Source organism: Ctenocephalides felis, unplaced genomic scaffold (genome assembly GCF_003426905.1).
Source record: "Ctenocephalides felis isolate EL2017-DRISC unplaced genomic scaffold, ASM342690v1 CF-g0.4_SCAFFOLD_03720, whole genome shotgun sequence".
NCBI lineage: Eukaryota > Metazoa > Arthropoda > Insecta > Siphonaptera > Pulicidae > Ctenocephalides > Ctenocephalides felis.
In genome coordinates, this window is record NW_020539874.1 from 20,871 (window position 1) to 38,470 (window position 17,600).

At 28.8% G+C, this 17,600-nt stretch overlaps 2 protein-coding genes across 2 annotated transcripts; both read right to left on the bottom strand.

Annotated features, from left to right (window-relative positions):
* Positions 1 to 12,275: 12,275 nt before the first annotated feature.
* LOC113390975 (UDP-N-acetylglucosamine--dolichyl-phosphate N-acetylglucosaminephosphotransferase-like) lies at positions 12,276 to 13,830 on the bottom strand. The gene is made up of 5 exons (XM_026626963.1): positions 13,635 to 13,830; positions 13,451 to 13,565; positions 13,168 to 13,381; positions 12,871 to 13,102; positions 12,276 to 12,799 (listed from the first exon to the last, which is right to left on the bottom strand). Exons 1-5 carry the CDS (start codon positions 13,805 to 13,807, stop codon positions 12,313 to 12,315), a joined length of 1,221 nt encoding a protein of 406 aa, XP_026482748.1. The 5' UTR covers positions 13,808 to 13,830; the 3' UTR covers positions 12,276 to 12,312.
* A 452-nt stretch (positions 13,831 to 14,282) lies between these two features.
* LOC113390974 (ribonucleoside-diphosphate reductase large subunit-like) lies at positions 14,283 to 17,335 on the bottom strand. The gene is made up of 6 exons (XM_026626962.1): positions 17,190 to 17,335; positions 17,022 to 17,110; positions 16,781 to 16,958; positions 16,077 to 16,655; positions 15,681 to 16,016; positions 14,283 to 15,531 (listed from the first exon to the last, which is right to left on the bottom strand). Exons 1-6 carry the CDS (start codon positions 17,227 to 17,229, stop codon positions 14,342 to 14,344), a joined length of 2,412 nt encoding a protein of 803 aa, XP_026482747.1. The 5' UTR covers positions 17,230 to 17,335; the 3' UTR covers positions 14,283 to 14,341.
* Positions 17,336 to 17,600: the final 265 nt, after the last annotated feature.

The following is a 17,600-nucleotide window of genomic DNA, read 5'->3' on the forward strand; positions in this document are numbered from 1 at the left end:
TGACATTTGTAGCACCTCTTTATTGATAAGAACATTAGATATTTTGATTTAAACGGAGACCCTTGTAATATTTATAGTATATTTGCCTTATATATTGTGTTGCATTGTCGAATTATCCACAGCAGATATATAATGGACAGATGACTTGTGTACCTAATAGTACCTCTTCATTGATAAGAACATTATATATTTTGATTTAAACGAAGATTCTTGTAATATTTGTAGTATATTTGCCTTATATATTGTATTGTTACATTGCTGAATCCTCCAGAGCAGTAATATAATGAACAGATGACTTGTTTTGCTTGTATATATTATAGCTTGTGGATATAAAAGTACCAAGTAAGTTATCTTCAATATATATTTGTGACCACCACACTTCTGAGTAAAATGTTGATAGCCAAATATATTTCAATGAAGATATCTTTCAAATACAATGTCTACATATTGTTTGTAGAATGCCATATCAAAGTCATCAACTTTGATCTTCATTAAATTTCAAGCCTCTTGAGAATAATTCATGCATTTGTTCCACAAATTATGCAAAGTTTGTGTGCTCTCTTGTTGATAATGAAGATGATTTGGATCTATCAATTGATAATTGGATGTGATAATACAATACTTGCACCATACTACAGTAGCAAATACTTTTGTAACTTGCTGACAACGAAGATTATTTGGATCCATCAACTGATAATTGAATGTGATAATACATTATTTGCACCATACTGTAGTAGGTAATACTTTTGTATCTTGCTGACAATGAAGATCATTTCAGTCCATCACTTGCTAATTGGATGTTTTCGTGACTACTATTGGAACTTCTTGACGATGAAGATATTTTGAAGCCATCAATTGCCAATTAGATGTGATAATACAATACTTGCATCATACTACAGTAGCAAATACTTTTGTAACATCTTGATATCGAAGATCATTTCAGTCCATCACTTGCTAATTGGATGTTTTAGTGACTACTATTGAAACGTCTTGACGATGAAGATATTTTGGAGCCATCAATTGCCAATTGGATGTGATAATACAATATTTGCACCATACTGTAGTAGGTAATACTTTTGTATCTTGCTGACAATGAAGATCATTTCAATCCATCACTTGCTAATTGGATGTTTTCGTGACTACTATTGAAACTTCTTGACGATGAAGATAATTTGAAGCCATCAATTGCCAATTAGATGTGATAATACAATACTTGCATCATACTACAGTAGCAAATACTTTTGTAACATCTTGATATCGAAGATCATTTCAGTCCATCACTTGCTAATTGGATGTTTTAGTGACTACTATTGAAACTTCTTGACGATGAAGATATTTTGAAGCCATCAACTGCCAATTAGATGTGATAATACAATACTTGCATCATACTACAGTAGCGAACACTTTTGTAACATCTTGATATCGAAGATCATTTCAGTCCATCACTTGCTAATTGGATGTTTTAGTGACTACTATTGAAACTTCTTGACGATGAAGACATTTTGAAGCCATCAATTGCCAATTAGATGTGATAATACAATACTTGCATCATATTACAGTAGCGAATACTTTTGTAACTTGCTGACAACGAAGATGATTTGGATCTATCAATTGAATGTGATAATACAATATAGGCATCATACTACAGTAGCAAATACTTTTGTAACATGTTGACAACGAAGATCATTTCAGTCCATCAATTGCTAATTGGATGTTTTAGTGACTACTTTTGAAACTTGTTGACAATGAAGATAATTTGGAGCCATCAAACTGCCAATTCGATGTGATAACACAATATATGCAGCATACTATAAGTACAATATTTTCCCTTTACTAATGTTTCTTCTCACACAAACTCGATCTTTAATCATGTTTTGTGCTTTATCACTATTTCTGTTTCTTGAACAGAATGCCTTCATACAAGAAGATACAACAGAATACAATATTTCGTTCCTTTGCTTTTTTCAAATTATTGTGTTTCCGCAAATACAAAAATATGAATCGTTCCGTACTAATATTTTTTCCATATTGCTTTATGTCAGATTATGAACAAGTAAAATAATGACACATTAAGGTGCTTCCTTCGGCACCTAACGAAGAAACATAGTGTGGACGGGCACAACGAACACGCCGAGCAAATACAACCAACAAACATATGTTCGTGTGAGCAATGTTCCGCAACTTGTCGGTACATAAAACAAAAATTGTTCGTTCATGTAGGCAAACATTTTTCTTTTTTGATGTTAATATGTGCAGTTTTGCATTAATTTATGTCGTGATTATTTTGTGATATTGCTTTCCCGCCACTTTAAATAATAAAAATGACGTTTCTCGGAACATGCTCGAACAAAAAAGATTCAAGTCCTCACTGCTTTGAGGCGTTTGTTCAAGTTTGTTTGTTTGGAATGATTTGCTTTCGTTCGTGTTCGTGTTCGTCCTTTGCATTTTATTGTCCGGTATGGTTCGTCAGGTTATTCGTTCGAGTTTGTTCGTTAGGTGTCGACCACCTACCTTAATGTATCGTTACTTTTCTGATATGCGTTTTAATGTGCCGAACAAAACTAAACTGCTGGCAATATATGGTTTTAGACTTTCCGAACTCTAGATTAGATCTATTCATAGATAAATATAAAAGTGATTCTATTTAATTATTATAGATACTGTAACATTGCTCAGAATAAAAGTTTCAAACCTCGAAAAAAAAAAGAAATTAATATTGCAACCAAAATCTAGTCACGGTTTCAGAATCCGAAGAGTAAAATGTATTTGAATTGGCAAGAAATTCAATATTCACGTTTTCTCATGAAACGTATCTAGTAATATAGTGAAAAATCAACTTATTTATCATAAACTCCTCCTCATTGAGGAAACGAGGAAACAATCATATTCCAAAAGACAATGTATATATAACCAATGTTCAAAAATTGCAAAAAGTTGCAATTACTATATATACTGAAGCCATTTTTATAATTTTAAATTCAGTGAAAATTTTCAAATGATGAAAAATAACAAACTTTGAAATAATTTCTATTCAAAATCAATAAATAATAAGATGAGTCTTTGTACTTAATTTTTGTAAATACTATTTCAAAGGCAACATTACTTCAATTCCAGATTTGTTTCACTGATATTGAGCATGAAACTTTGATACTACTGAGTAGTAAACATTTTTGTTATGACTAACAAATACATAATGAAAGTGCAGCAATTTATTAAAAAAAAGTTAAATATTTAATTTTGTTAACGTTATACAAAATAAATATCCAATTTCGTCGCAATCATCAATTACGACAAATTGATAAAATATGAAAAAAGCTATAAATTAGAATTTCATATTCGTTCGACTGCATCATATGAAAGTTTCAAATATATTTTATAAACAATTAAAACTTTGTAGAGACAAGATTGATTTTGCAAGATTTTTTTTAATTAAACAAAATGTTGAAAAAATATATTTATTCAATTAATAAATTATGTACGTTTCCACTAAACTAATATTTGTTTTATATTCAACGTTCGCTTGATAATACAACAAACCCAAATGATTTATTATATAAATTTATTGTAACTCGGTAAACATTTTGTCACATATTGCAAAAATTAGACAAAAATAAGTACAAAAAAAAATCAATAGCAACAAAGTCAGATTACATGGAATTTGACAATTCACAAATTGTGAAATCAAATAAAAACCATATTAAAATCTATGAAAACCGCAAAATCATTAAAATTAATTAATCGAAAATTAGAAAAATTGCAAAATCCTAATTGAAATCAAGTAAAACCAATACAATTATGAAAATTGCAGGATCATTAAAATATAAATAAAAACCATGTAACAATTCCAATTAATGAAGCAAAAATATCAAAGAATTTTTTTTAGAGCCAAGAAACCATAATTTAATTATTTTAAATTCATTTAAAAACTTGTAATTGCAGGACCATGGAATCTAAATAAAAACAAATGAAAATTGCAAAATTTTAATCGAAATTTGTCAAAAATGGAATTTATTCAAACTATGAGATTATGACAATTGCAAAACCATAAATATAATTTAAAACCATATAAAAATGCAAGATGCTATTTAAAACTAATGAAAATTATAATATCTTTTCAGAAAAATTGAAATTAGTTAAAACCAAATGAAAAGATCCAGATTGAAATTATTTGTAAACCTAATTGAAAATTAAGGAAGTTGCAAGGCCATCGAAATTACTTAAAAATAACGAAAATAAGAACTTATTTAAAATTAATCAAATGTCGTGATAGATGAAATTGCAAAAATATAACTAAAATCAACTAAAATCCATATTAAAACTTATATAAACTTAACTTAAAATTAAAATGAATTATTAAGAATTAGGAAAATGCAAGATTCTAATTCAAGTTAAAATGTATATTAAAACTCATGAAAATATGCGAAGTCATTGAAATTAAAAACAAAATTTGATAATTACAGAACAATATTTTAATTATTCAAAATTTATTTGAATAAATAAATTGCAGGATAATTGAGATTTATCAAAAATAAATATTACGAAAATTGCAAAATTTTAATTAATTTTTAAAAAAATAAATTTATCCAAACCAATGTAAGAGATTATGATAATTTCAAAATCGTATATGATATTAATTTAAAAACCACATGAAAAATGCAAGATCATAATTTAAATTACCTCTAATTAAATAATTAAAAATTATGAATAAATCAACTTATTGAATAAGTTATGAATTTGAAAGTTAATAGACATTCTAGTAAACGTTCAAAGATACAATTTGCAAATAATTATTTTTAATGTAATTATTACTTTATTTTATTTACTGTAATAAATAATTTACAAATCAATCATCAAATATATGATGAAAATGATGATTATTTTCTGACTATATTTTATAATCAATTAAATTTGTAATGTAATTGATGTGCACATTACCTATTTTATTTGCTGAGAAAATAATTGACGAATAAATTGTCAAATATATAATTTAATTTTCATTATTAGCTCATTTCAATTGTTTCTTAATTTTTCATTAAGTGCCAAAGACTTGTGTAATAAATTACCACATTTCTATTTTCCATATCGTTGCTAGTAAAAAAATAGATTTAGGTTGGAATACAAAAATTAATTTGATAAAATTTGCACAAAATAAAATTACCTGCACGTTTTCTAATAGCAAAAGTAAATCGACTATTAAATAATTGAAAATAGTAACCATTTTATAAACTATTTTCATAAAAACTGCAAATTTTATTTTCAAATTTATCAATCAAATCACATCACTGCTAATAATATTTAAGCATGATCAGATGTTTCGTAAAATTGTTCAATAATAAACTAATTTTTAAAACTTGAATAATATAAATTTTAAGGTAAAATTAAATTTTGTTCGTCATGAAGCATTATCGTCAAAACGTGAAACATTTTGAATAATGATTGTTCGCAAATGATAAGTTCCATCAATTAATCATATTTACATTCATATAATTCATTTATATAATTACTACAAAAATACACAAATAATTTACGTGCATTTAATAAAGATTGATTGCATAAAATGTGATGTATTGTAATCGGACTCTAAATGCTGAATTTAATATAAATTATATGAAACCGGTTCTTTTGTTAGATTTGCTTTATAAATTTGGACAGATTAGTATCTATCGACAGTGCTGGATTTACAGTAGGGACAGTCGGGGCTACTGCCCAGGGCGGCAAAATTTGGATAGCAAGAAAAAAAATTCTATACAATGTAGTTAACTGAATGTTTTAACATTTTTTATTTCTAGAAAAAAAATTAAATCATAATACGATTGCAATGCAAAACTTGGGTTCAAATAACCGATTAATAAAATTTATTATTTTATTGAATTATTATTATTTATTAAACTTTTTTATATTTTGATTTTTTTGAAAATTATGAACTTTTTTCAAAGCAATCGCGCTGCATAGCTGTTTCAGAGACGAAATATCGAAACTTAATTACCATTTTTCGAAACTGCTGGACCTTCCTGTGCCAAAAACTAATCAGAACGTCTCGCCATCAATACAAATCTAATATTTTTTTAATTATTCAAGTCGATTTCGAGAACACGAATCAACAGATTTGAATGATTCGATTCCAATTGATAAGAAGACATGTTGCTTAATTATTGGCCAAGGCAGTTTCAATTGTTTCGAAGATTCGGGCCAGAATTCCAAAAATATCATTAAATATCATAAAAATGTACATGTATTGACGAAATAAAGAACTGCTCAAATTTGTGGGAGACACATCTAGCAGTTTCAGCGATCCAATAAAAAAAATTGGAAAAAAAGGCATTTGGCGATCAAAAGTGATTATTAGACATATGCACATCAAATTATCAGATATTTTAATGATAAGTGTAAATTTTGTATACATTTCTATGGGTTCTGTAACATTTTTTATCGCGCTTACACGCTTCTGTATTTTGTGTCTACGCAGCTGAAGGAGCGCGATTGCTTTCAAAAAAGTTCAAAATTTTTAAAATATATAATTTTTTTCAGTTTTCAAAAAAAAAACTTTTTTTAATTTCAATTTTCGATACGGGAAGTTACAGCCCTTTGCCATAAGGCACCACTATTCATAGTATGTAATGCGTAATAAATTTTCTGCAATCAAATAGTTATTTTAATTTAAAATAAAAAAAGATATATAAAAACTATTTAAGTAAAATGTCAGGGATGGGGCGGCATTTTTGTCAGTGCCCCAGGGCGCCAAATTTCTAAATCCGGCCCTGTCTATAGATATGGAATTATGTAACATTTCAAATATTCTGCATTTAAAGTGAAGTTTTATAAAACATTACAGCAAATGCATATATATAGGTCCTTAACAGACAAAAGTAGAAAAATATCGCATTAAAGTAATAAAATAGCAATTGAGTTAATTATAAAATGCTGAAATATACGCAGATATTTTCTACACAACATGACTAACTTAATTTTTGTAAAATATTTATTTAGTCAAGCTATTGACTTAGTAATTAGCAATTAATATTGGATTTAATTATATATTTAATTACAACTGGTTATATAAGTACTATTTAGTATACTTTAATAGTTTTAAATTTGAATTCACAATGCAAAAAGCGTAATCCTTTCGATTAATTTGTTGATATTCAAATGTATTTACATGAAAATACATATTTGTAATTATGAAAAATTTCTAAACTAATTACGTACATATAATCTGTAGATCAAATATAAAACTGAAAACCCTATATCATTTGTTGAAGTTTTGATTAATCAATTATATTAAATAATGGTTTTGACTACCTTATAACTGTTTAAAGATTAAAAACCGAATATTCGAATATTTTAATTCAATACAATACAATACAAATTTATGCAATCTTATCTCATCGATTGCCCAATTACTTGTATAAATTTGATACTTTACTAAACAAAAAATTCAAGTATCTACTGTAATTTAGAATATAAAATTCTAAGTTTCTAATTCTAATTTCATAATTTTACTAGCAATAACACGCAAAATGAAAATGTCGCAATTTATTGAACACAAGTCTCTAGTGAACAAAATGGTTTATAAATCTGAGAGATAAAAAAATAATAAAAATTTAGCGCAGTGCATTTGTTACAAAAAAATCAACATTCGAATAAATTATGATGAGATTTCAACGCTATCGACTGTACTGAATACAGTTTCAATTATTGTTATATAATTGAATGTGAGAATCTTATTTGAATAGGAGCTAACAAAACATCTACCTATAATGATATCGCGCGAGGGCACGTAGTTCAATTGCAAAAATTCCATTATCATTTTGGTTTTCTACGTAGTTAAAAGGAATCATTCTAATGGACCCAAAAGTATAATATAAAACACTGAATTTATTTAACAAAACAAGAAAAGACTACGTCATCTTCTATAATGCTACAAATCCAAGCGCAAATGTTTAAAAAACAACTTGAAAAATTATTTGTAATTGTTTCGCAAGACAAAACTATTAGCAGTCAAATCTATTAAGCAACTCAGTCTACTTTAAACTAATATTTGAAAGTTCAAATGGATGGATGATTTCAAATGATTCAGAAAATTCTAGTGATATATAAATCAAAATGTACTCGGAAGCGGCAGTAACTGCGTCCACGCAATCAATTCATTTTGTATAATGAAAAGCCTAAACTAATATTTTAAAGTTTAAATGGATCGATAATTTGAAATATTTCAGAAAATTCTAGTGATATATAAATCAAAATGTACTCGGAAGCCGCAGTAACTGCGTCCATGCAATCAATTTATTTTGTATAATGAAAAGCCTAAACTAATATTTTGAAGTTTAAATGGATGGATGATTTGAAATATTTCAGAAAATTCTAGTGATATATAAATCAAAATGTACTCGGAAGCCACAGTAACTGCGTCCACGCAATCAATTCATTTTGTATAATGAAAAGCCTAAACGAATATTTTAAAGTTGAAATGGATGGATGATTTCAAATATTTCAGAAAATTCTAGTGATATATAAATCAAAATGTACTCGGAAGCCGCAGTAACTGCGTCCACGCAATCAATTTATTTTGTATAATGAAAAGCCTAAACTAATATTTTAAAGTTTAGATGGATGGATGATTTGAAATATTTCAGAAAATTCTAGTGATTTATAAATCAAAATGTACTCGGACGCCGCAGTAACTGCGTCCACGCAATTAATTCATTTCGTATAAGGAAAGCCAAAATGATCAAAACTAAAAATAAACCTACAAGTTCTACGTATTACGGAAAACTCGGTACCCACGAAATCAACTTGAAAACCTTGAAATTAATGCAAGAAATATGTACCACTGACCTTTTCTCTTGTAAACTGTGCTGCATCAGGTTCAATTCCTCATGTAAATTGGACTGCATCAATTTTAATTTCTCCTGTGAAATGGACTGCAACATGTCGTCTGGACTACCAAATTGTTGTAACTGCAATAAAAATCATTATCATTAGATACGCGTGAAATGATTTTATTGTTGAATAAAAATATTGCATTTCGATATAAATTCATAGTTACCTCAATATGCAGAAAACGCAGAAATCACTTCGACACGCAAATCACTACACTAACTAAACATACTGAACTACATTCCGAAATTTAAAAAAAATAAAAACTTGAACAAAAGCACTCGACAAGGAAGTCAATTACTAACACTTGAAATTATTATAGTATTTTTAAAGACAACGATCGCAACTAAACTAAACTGAATTCAATTCGAAACGATGCCGAACTTACGCAACAAGCCGATCAACTACGTCCACTTCACCGAGACCCTTCTGTCCAACGCCGCAGCCGAAATGGAAATGAAATTATGTCGCTGGCCAAGTGCAGGGCGTGGCCTATCCCCACTCGAGGCGTGGCCTATATCTCTGTCCTTGTTCTGCTCAGTAATCCTATGCGTGGAATAGAGTGCGAAATAGTACTCGAGCGCACTCGCACACGATATAGTTGTCCTTCTCTGTACGCAGTATTGCATAATGACCGACCGGCTTCCGAAAGAACCTCCGCCATTATTATGTTGTATGAGCTTCTGTCTGTCGGCAAAGTGCAACGTAAAATTACAATCAAAATTTAAAGGAACTCTTTGTCAAATTTGCGTTATTTATCTAAAGTAATTGATAAAATTTTAATATGTTATTACATATTAGTAATTGATAAAATTTTAATATGTTATTACATATTAGTCCACAAAAATGCGTTTTTTGACTTGTAACTGATAGAATACAATTTGTTAAAAGATTGTTTAGACTTTGCAATGTAATATTATCAGTACCTACTTTTTGCATACCTAAATAAATTTCACTAAACTTCATTGTTTAATTTTGTTTGTAAAGTCATTAAACATTATATACCGATCTGCAGACAATTTTATTAGGTAATAATAAATTTAAATTACTTGTAGTAAAATGTGGTTATAAAAAACCGAGGTCAAAGAAACTACAGACTAAAAATGCAATAAAATGAAACGCCACTTTGATATGATACAAATATTTTGTTTGTTTTTAAAAATCATTTATTATAAAATTGATTTTATGGGATATTATAAAAACACATCGAGCTAATTAATTTTTGGTCAAGATTGCTTTTTGTTTAAGTAATTAATAATATTTAAGACACCGGGAGAAGACAGAGGCAACTAAGGAATGCAATTCCGATGGAAAATTTCAATACCGGTATTTCGGTAATTTTTCATTTTAAAACCGGAATACCGGTAAATTACCGGTATTTTTATTATCTTAAACAAACGTAAACAAAATTAAAAGTTACTAGTACAAATATAAACAAATGTCTATACAACTACAACTATATTCAACTAAACAATTAAAACAATAAGTTTATTTTTTTAAATAATAATTTAACAAAAGTATATCCAATTTAATTAATTCATTATCACTATCGAGTATGTTGAGTACTTTTCACGAAAACAAACTTATGAGTAAGATGGACCAAAAACTCATAAAAGATCATATTACATTATTATAATAAACTGTATTGTCTGTATCCGGTCCGTTTAAAAAAATAATTTTTCTACAAATATATAATTTAAGATCGGATACTTTGTCGAGATAACGACAATTATCTAATCAACGATAATTGAGTACTGTTATTTAAAACAATGTGATGCTTCTATAGTATTTTCAAACTTCGAAACGTTGTCGAAAAATAATATTTTATAATTGTAATAAGAACCAAAAATATTTAATAATTATCATAATTATTATGTATAAAGTTAGAAAAAATAAGGGTATGATATAAAATATTTTGGCGCAAATATCACTTAAAAAATCGTTACATTTTTACAAAAGATGAAACAAACATCATAATCTATCAGTTCAATTCTATTTATTGTAACACGATATGAAGCCCTTAGTAAAGCAATAAATATTCAGTTTAATGACGAGTTGAGATTATGGAATTTAAAGATAAATTTGTTCAGAGATTTTAAACTTTAGTGTATTGTGTATCAAATAGCGCTTATGTAAAAATACCGAAAATACCGGTATTTTTGGGATAAATACCAGTAAAAATACCGCCAAAAAATCGGGCGGTTATATACCGGGTATACCAGTTTGCATTCCCTAGAGGCAACCATACCATTATTTCCCGATGAGTTGGCACTCAGAATAGTATCTCGTTATGTTTGATAATAACTTTATCAAACATCATGTTTGATAATAACTTTAATAGAATTCCAACAAATGGTTTTAATATATCACACGTAAGAAAAATGAAACCCAAAACGCACCTAATCATTTTGTAAAAGCGCGTCCAATTCATTACAACTTTTTTTTTGTTTACACGCTTGACTCAAATATTATAATACACAAGCTAAATTTATATATCCATGGTTTTTAATAAAGTTTTGGTCGTTTTATATGATTCAAATTATCAAAGATATGCTGTTCTTCATTTTGTCAATGTAATTTTTTTTGCATGAAATTGGACGCTCCTTTTCTCAAAAACAGAATTATCATTTTTGCGATTTTGACCCGTCTCTTCGAAACAGTTGGACCTGCCTTGGCCAATAACTAATCAGCACGTCTCCCTATCAATAGGAATCGAATGTTTTTTGAATCACTCAAATCGGTTGATTCGTGTTCTCGAAATCGACTTCAAAAATTAAAAAAATATTACATTTGTATTGATGGGGAGACGTGCACAGGTAGGTCCAGCCGTTTCGATAAATGGTCTGTAACAGCAACGCTGCGCAACTTTGAAGAGTTCATAGTTTTCAAAAAAATTCAAAATACAAAAAAAAAGGTTTTTAAAGTCATTTTTTTCATTATTCAAAAAAATTTAAAGCTCCTTATATAAGGTAATTTTCAGTACGGGATGTTCCAGTAATTTGCCTTAAGGGCACATATTCGTCATCTTAACATATCTTTCTTAAACTTTCAGCTCGTTTAATACAAATTGTATACTATTAGCCAAATTACCTAATTTGATAATAACTTATTAATTCGATAATTTACATTCAGAGAAAAAGACCGGGCAAAATAATAAATTTTAATAATCGGTTATTTGAACCCAAATGATTCACATCAATTCATATCAATCAAATTTATTACACAATTCATTGTGAACTGTCGTAATCTAGCACAAAAATATTTATTCAGATCTGAATATATATATACACAAATAGAAGTATAATATAAATATACAATTTAATTTATAATAGTAATATAATATACATATTTAAATTAAACATTAAAAATATTTCACAGCTTTATCAAAAGTTTTTTTAAACAGAATTTTCGCATGACTAGATTTATCTAAATCTCTCAAATTTCATAAAATAAAGAAGCTAAAGGATATCGAATTGTAAAAGCAATCAATGAACAAATTACTTGTAAGAATAGCAATATAGAAGTCAACTTAGGTTCATGCATTGGGCCAAAAATTCGTAGCAGATAATTTATCAAAGTTAGATTATTTGTAACAACGTAATCATGCTTCTCATCCCAGTCTATAATTTTAAAAAATTTATATGCAGTGATCACATAATAGGAAAAATTACTTAGTTCAGAAAGCTTGAATACAGTTATGCTGATTTCTAGTTTATTGGAATTCTCATTTAATTTGGGAATTCTATGCCTGGGGCAAGGAATTAAATGAAACAATTGAGGTATAGAATATAAAAAATTTAAAATCTGTGGTATGAAAAACAGTAAAACTGTTTTACTAAAATGACCCAATATGCCCACAACGGCAAAAGTCATACCAGAAAGATAGCAGAACGTATCTCCAACAAATACATCCGAAGGATACCTACAAATTAAATCAATGTATTATTTCTAAACATTTTGTTTCACTTCATTTAATTAAAATATGATAAATACCAATTATGTCGCAGTAAGGCCATGGTTGTAGCAATGTATGGAATCATAAAATACAATGAAAACATGTGGGTCTTCCACAACTCCCCACCTAATTCAATAATATTAAATATTATTATAGATAGTGCTATTATAACACTTTGACCTGCCTCTAAACCATTTACACCGGCAAGAATATTAATTGCATTGGTACAAAAGACTGCTAGCATTCCCATAAAAATGTAGTATAATGAACCTACCAAAAATATCATTACATATAAATATTTATGAAGGTGATATAATATAAAATACTCAAAATACCTAAATTAATACTCAAACCAAATATTTCTCGAAATGGTTTTGGAATTAAGATTGTTGTAGAATTAAAATTGACATAATAAACCATCAACAATGGTAATGAAGCTATAGTGGGAAGAAGCAATTTATGCCGCCATCGCAAGTCTAGAACATCATCTGCAAATCCCAATAACAACATACAACAGATCGAGAGTAATGCAGCAATAAGTTCAACAAACTAAAATTAATTGACATGTGAAAATTTCTGTAGTATAAAAGTATATATAACTTGCTTGAAACTATCTACTTCGTGATGTGGAAAACTAGATTTATCCAATATGTTGCTGGTGAATGGAACAGGAATAAATAAAAATAGAGTTATTAAAAAGATGCACCCAGAAACTGCACCCATTGCTTCAGGACTGTAAAAACAATTATATTTATAAGAAAAACATTTTCCAAAATTACATTCAAAAACATATTGTACTTACATTTTTTGAGAACTAACTTTGTTCAAATCAATTCCATAAAGATTAGATTTGATAAACATATCTTTGATTTTAGGAATTATTCTATACGTAACATGGTAAGCCATTAAGGACATAAAAAAACATATAACTAAAGGAAACATTTTAGTGATTATTAACTCAATAGTCACATTCATCAAAGATAAATAAAAAAGTAAAATTTACACATAATTTACATGTTTTTATATTTTGATACAGCTACAAAAATGACAACAGGTTAGTATTGCCAGATGTTACTTTAGGAATCTCTGATTGGCTGAAACGGCAAATACGATATTTATTTTGCCAACATGAAAGTAGTACATTTTTGAAAACGAAATATCACTTTGTGCTAACGACATCAAAATCATAGATAAGTAAGCATAATGATCAACATGACATCCCCTATTCCTATTAATTATTTACAATATATCTAATCGTTAATCGCTTTTGTTAAGACAATAAATAAGTTTTTAAGAATCATATTGGTTTTTTAATACTTACTGAATTCCTTGTTCGAAGCTGAACTCAAATTCCAGATACTTCGCACTGATTTAGCAATGGTGTTAGTCAAATAATTTGAACCACAATGTTTTGGAACAAATTTGATAATTGTTTATTCATAGAATAGATATAAAATACAAGATAAGCGTGAGAAAATATTAACCTAATTATTATGCGATAAAATTAATTCATGAACCGCACATCATGCATTCGTCTTTATTTTGAAGTGAGCAAACCATCTCAGCCATTCTTAGATCATTCACACCATTTTCTATTGATTCAACTTTACCATTAGGAACTTTATTGTCCAACTTTCTCTTATCAACTGTAAATTGTATAGCTTGTGCTGCTGGTTTAGTCCGCAAATAATACATGCCCGTTTTAAGTCCCTTTTTCCAACCATAGAAATGTATTGAAGTTAGTTTACCATAGTTTGGTTCAGCAACATGTATATTAAATGACTGACTTTGATCTATGAAAGCACCTCGATCAGCAGCCATATTGATCAAAACTTTATTAGAGATTTCCCAAACTGTCTTATATAGATCTCGTATATTTTTTGGAATAGATTCAATTTGTTGAATTGAACCATTTGCGCCAATAATTTTGTTCTTCATGTCGTCATCCCACAAATCACATTCAGTAAGATCTCGCAGTAAATGATGATTGACAACTTGAAACTCACCAGATAATACACGTCTATTGTATACATTTGATGTATATGGTTCAAAGGATTCATTATTTCCTAATATTTGGGCAGTAGAAGCAGTAGGCATAGGTGCTAGAAGTAAAGAATTTCTAATACCATGTTTCGATATCTTTTCTTTTAATTGAGACCAATCCCATAAACTAGTTGGGGTTACACCCCACATATCATATTGTAGAATTCCTTTGCTTACTGGGCAGCCTTCATAAGTACTATAAGGTCCATCTTGTTCAGCAATTTCACAGCTTGCTTCCAAAGCTCCAAAATATAATGTCTCAAATATCTGTTTATTCAACATTTGCGCTTCTTCGCTTTCAAATGGATATCTCATTAAAATAAATGCATCAGCCAAACCTTGCACTCCAATTCCAATTGGACGATGCCTCATGTTAGAATTTTTGGCTTCAGGTACCGGATAATAATTGACATCTATGATCTTGTTTAAATTCTTTGTCACTACTTTTGTGACATACTTCAACTTATCAAAATCATATGTCTTATCAGATTTCACAAACATATTAACTGCTATAGAAGCTAAATTACAAACTGCAATTTCATCTTTAGATGTGTACTCAACTATTTCAGTACATAAGTTGCTTGATTTAATTGTTCCCAAGTTTTGTTGATTACTTTTGCGATTGCATGCATCTTTATACAGCATATAAGGTGTCCCTAGAAATATAAAGTTTCATCAGTACTTGTATAAATATTTACAGCATGCATGTCATTTATCCTCATCCTCAATATTTTTTAGTACATAGTGAATAATTATACAAAGAAAGAAACACTGCAATAAAAAACTGTATTGAATAATAAGTTACCTGTTTCAACTTGTGATTCTATTATAGCAAACCATAGTTGTTGTGCTTTAACTTTATTTTTATATCTTCCTTCCTTCTCATATTTCTCATATAAACTTTTGAACTCATCCCCCCAACAGTCACTTAAGCCTGGTGATTCATGAGGGCACATCAAACACCAATCTCCATTTGCTTCAACTCGTTCCATGAATAAATCAGGAATCCACAAAGCATAAAATAAATCTCTTGCACGAACTTCTTCTTTACCAGTATTTTTTTTTAGATCCAAAAATTCAAATATGTCTGAATGCCACGGTTCTAAATAAATAGCAAAGGCGCCTGGACGTTTATTTCCACCTACACATTATAAAGATTTAGTTTTATAGATCTGCAATTTTGTTGTTTTTTAAAAAATACCTTGATCTACATATCTGGCAGTATTGTTGAAAACACGGAGCATAGGAACAAGCCCATTAGAAATTCCATTGGTTCCTGCAATGTAAGTGCTTTTTCCACGAATGCAATGAACGTGTACTCCAATGCCGCCAGCAGATTTCGATATAAGAGCACATTGTTTTAAAGTATCATAAATCCCTTCAATACTATCTTCTTGCATAGCAAGTAGAAAACAACTTGATAATTGAGATCTCGGCGTAGCAGCAGCAAATAATGTTGGACTGGCATGAGTAAAATATTTTTCAGATAATAAGTTATAGGTATCTATTGCTGCATCAATGTTTTCGCCATGGATTCCAATAGCTACACGCATTAGCATATGTTGTGGTCGTTCAACTACTTTTCCATTAATTTTTAATAAATAAGAACGCTCCAATGTCTTGAAACCAAAGTAATTGTAACTGAAATCTCTATCATAAATAATAGCAGAGTTAATGCGATCTGCATTATCCATTATTATTTTATGATGAAAATCTGATATCATTGGTGACCTCTTTTTAGTATACTCATTAGTCATATTGTACAAATCATCCATGACATCTACAAATATTTTTATAAAAGTTAAAAAAAATCGACATAATTTCATAAGGTTTCTGCATAGTGTATTAACAATGTTCTGTAGGAAACTAAAACTAATGTAAACATGCACTATATCTGATGCTAACCTGAAAATTGTTTCTTTGTTTCTTTGTGCAAGTTTGAAACAGCTATTCGTGCTGCAAGAACGGCATAATCAGCATGATTTGTTGTCATGGTAGCAGCAGTTTCTGCGGCCAGATTATCAAGTTCTTGAGTTGTAACTCCAGTATATAATCCATTTATGACTTTTAATGTTATTGAGACCTAAGGCATAGAAACATTAGTGTTTATTTTCATATTACAATTTATATAAATCAGAAATCATACAGGGTCTACAAAATCCATGTTCAATCCGTAACATAGCTTTTGAATCCTTGAAGTGATTTTATCAAAATGAATTTCTTCCTTGCGGCCATCTAAAATATTACAAATTGAAAAAAAATAAAGGATAAATAATTTATATAGATGATGCAAGAACAGATTTATAAAACATACCTCGCTTAAAAACATACATCTTGTTGGGTTTCCCTACCATGTTGTGTATTGAATGAAGCAGATTAACTTAAATCTGCTTTATGCCACGATACTTCAAAACACTAAATGCCCGATGACATTAAAATTACGATTCTAGACAAAACACAACTTGGTTACGAAGTTACAAAAAATGCTGTGCGCTTTTGGCGCGCAAACAATATAAATTCGAATGTTGGTATCACCCGTATCACCTATTAGCAAGCTCATTGTGTATGAATAAATTTCGAATAATTTTGTTGGTAACACGTAAGCGCTTTCTTCGGTTCGTTATTGTTCGTTATTGCTTCCTGTTTCTTTTCTAATAAATGAGTAAAATGATAATTATCATATTATGATAAATATATAATACTATTGTTTCAGTACAACTGAATG

Coding starts and splice junctions, on each gene's coding strand:
- LOC113390974 (XM_026626962.1), bottom strand. CDS start 17,229: ATGGTAGGGAAACCCAACAAGATGTATGTTTTTAAGCGAG. Junction 17,111..17,189: donor GATGTATGTTTTTAAGCGAG/GTATGTTTTATA, acceptor GTAATATTTTAG/ATGGCCGCAAGGAAGAAATT. Junction 16,017..16,076: donor TGCCAGATATGTAGATCAAG/GTATTTTTTAAA, acceptor TATAATGTGTAG/GTGGAAATAAACGTCCAGGC.
- LOC113390975 (XM_026626963.1), bottom strand. CDS start 13,807: ATGAATGTGACTATTGAGTTAATAATCACTAAAATGTTTCCTTTAGTT. Junction 13,566..13,634: donor AAAGTTAGTTCTCAAAAAAT/GTAAGTACAATA, acceptor TTGTTTTTACAG/TCCTGAAGCAATGGGTGCAG. Junction 13,382..13,450: donor CTAGTTTTCCACATCACGAA/GTAGATAGTTTC, acceptor AATTAATTTTAG/TTTGTTGAACTTATTGCTGC.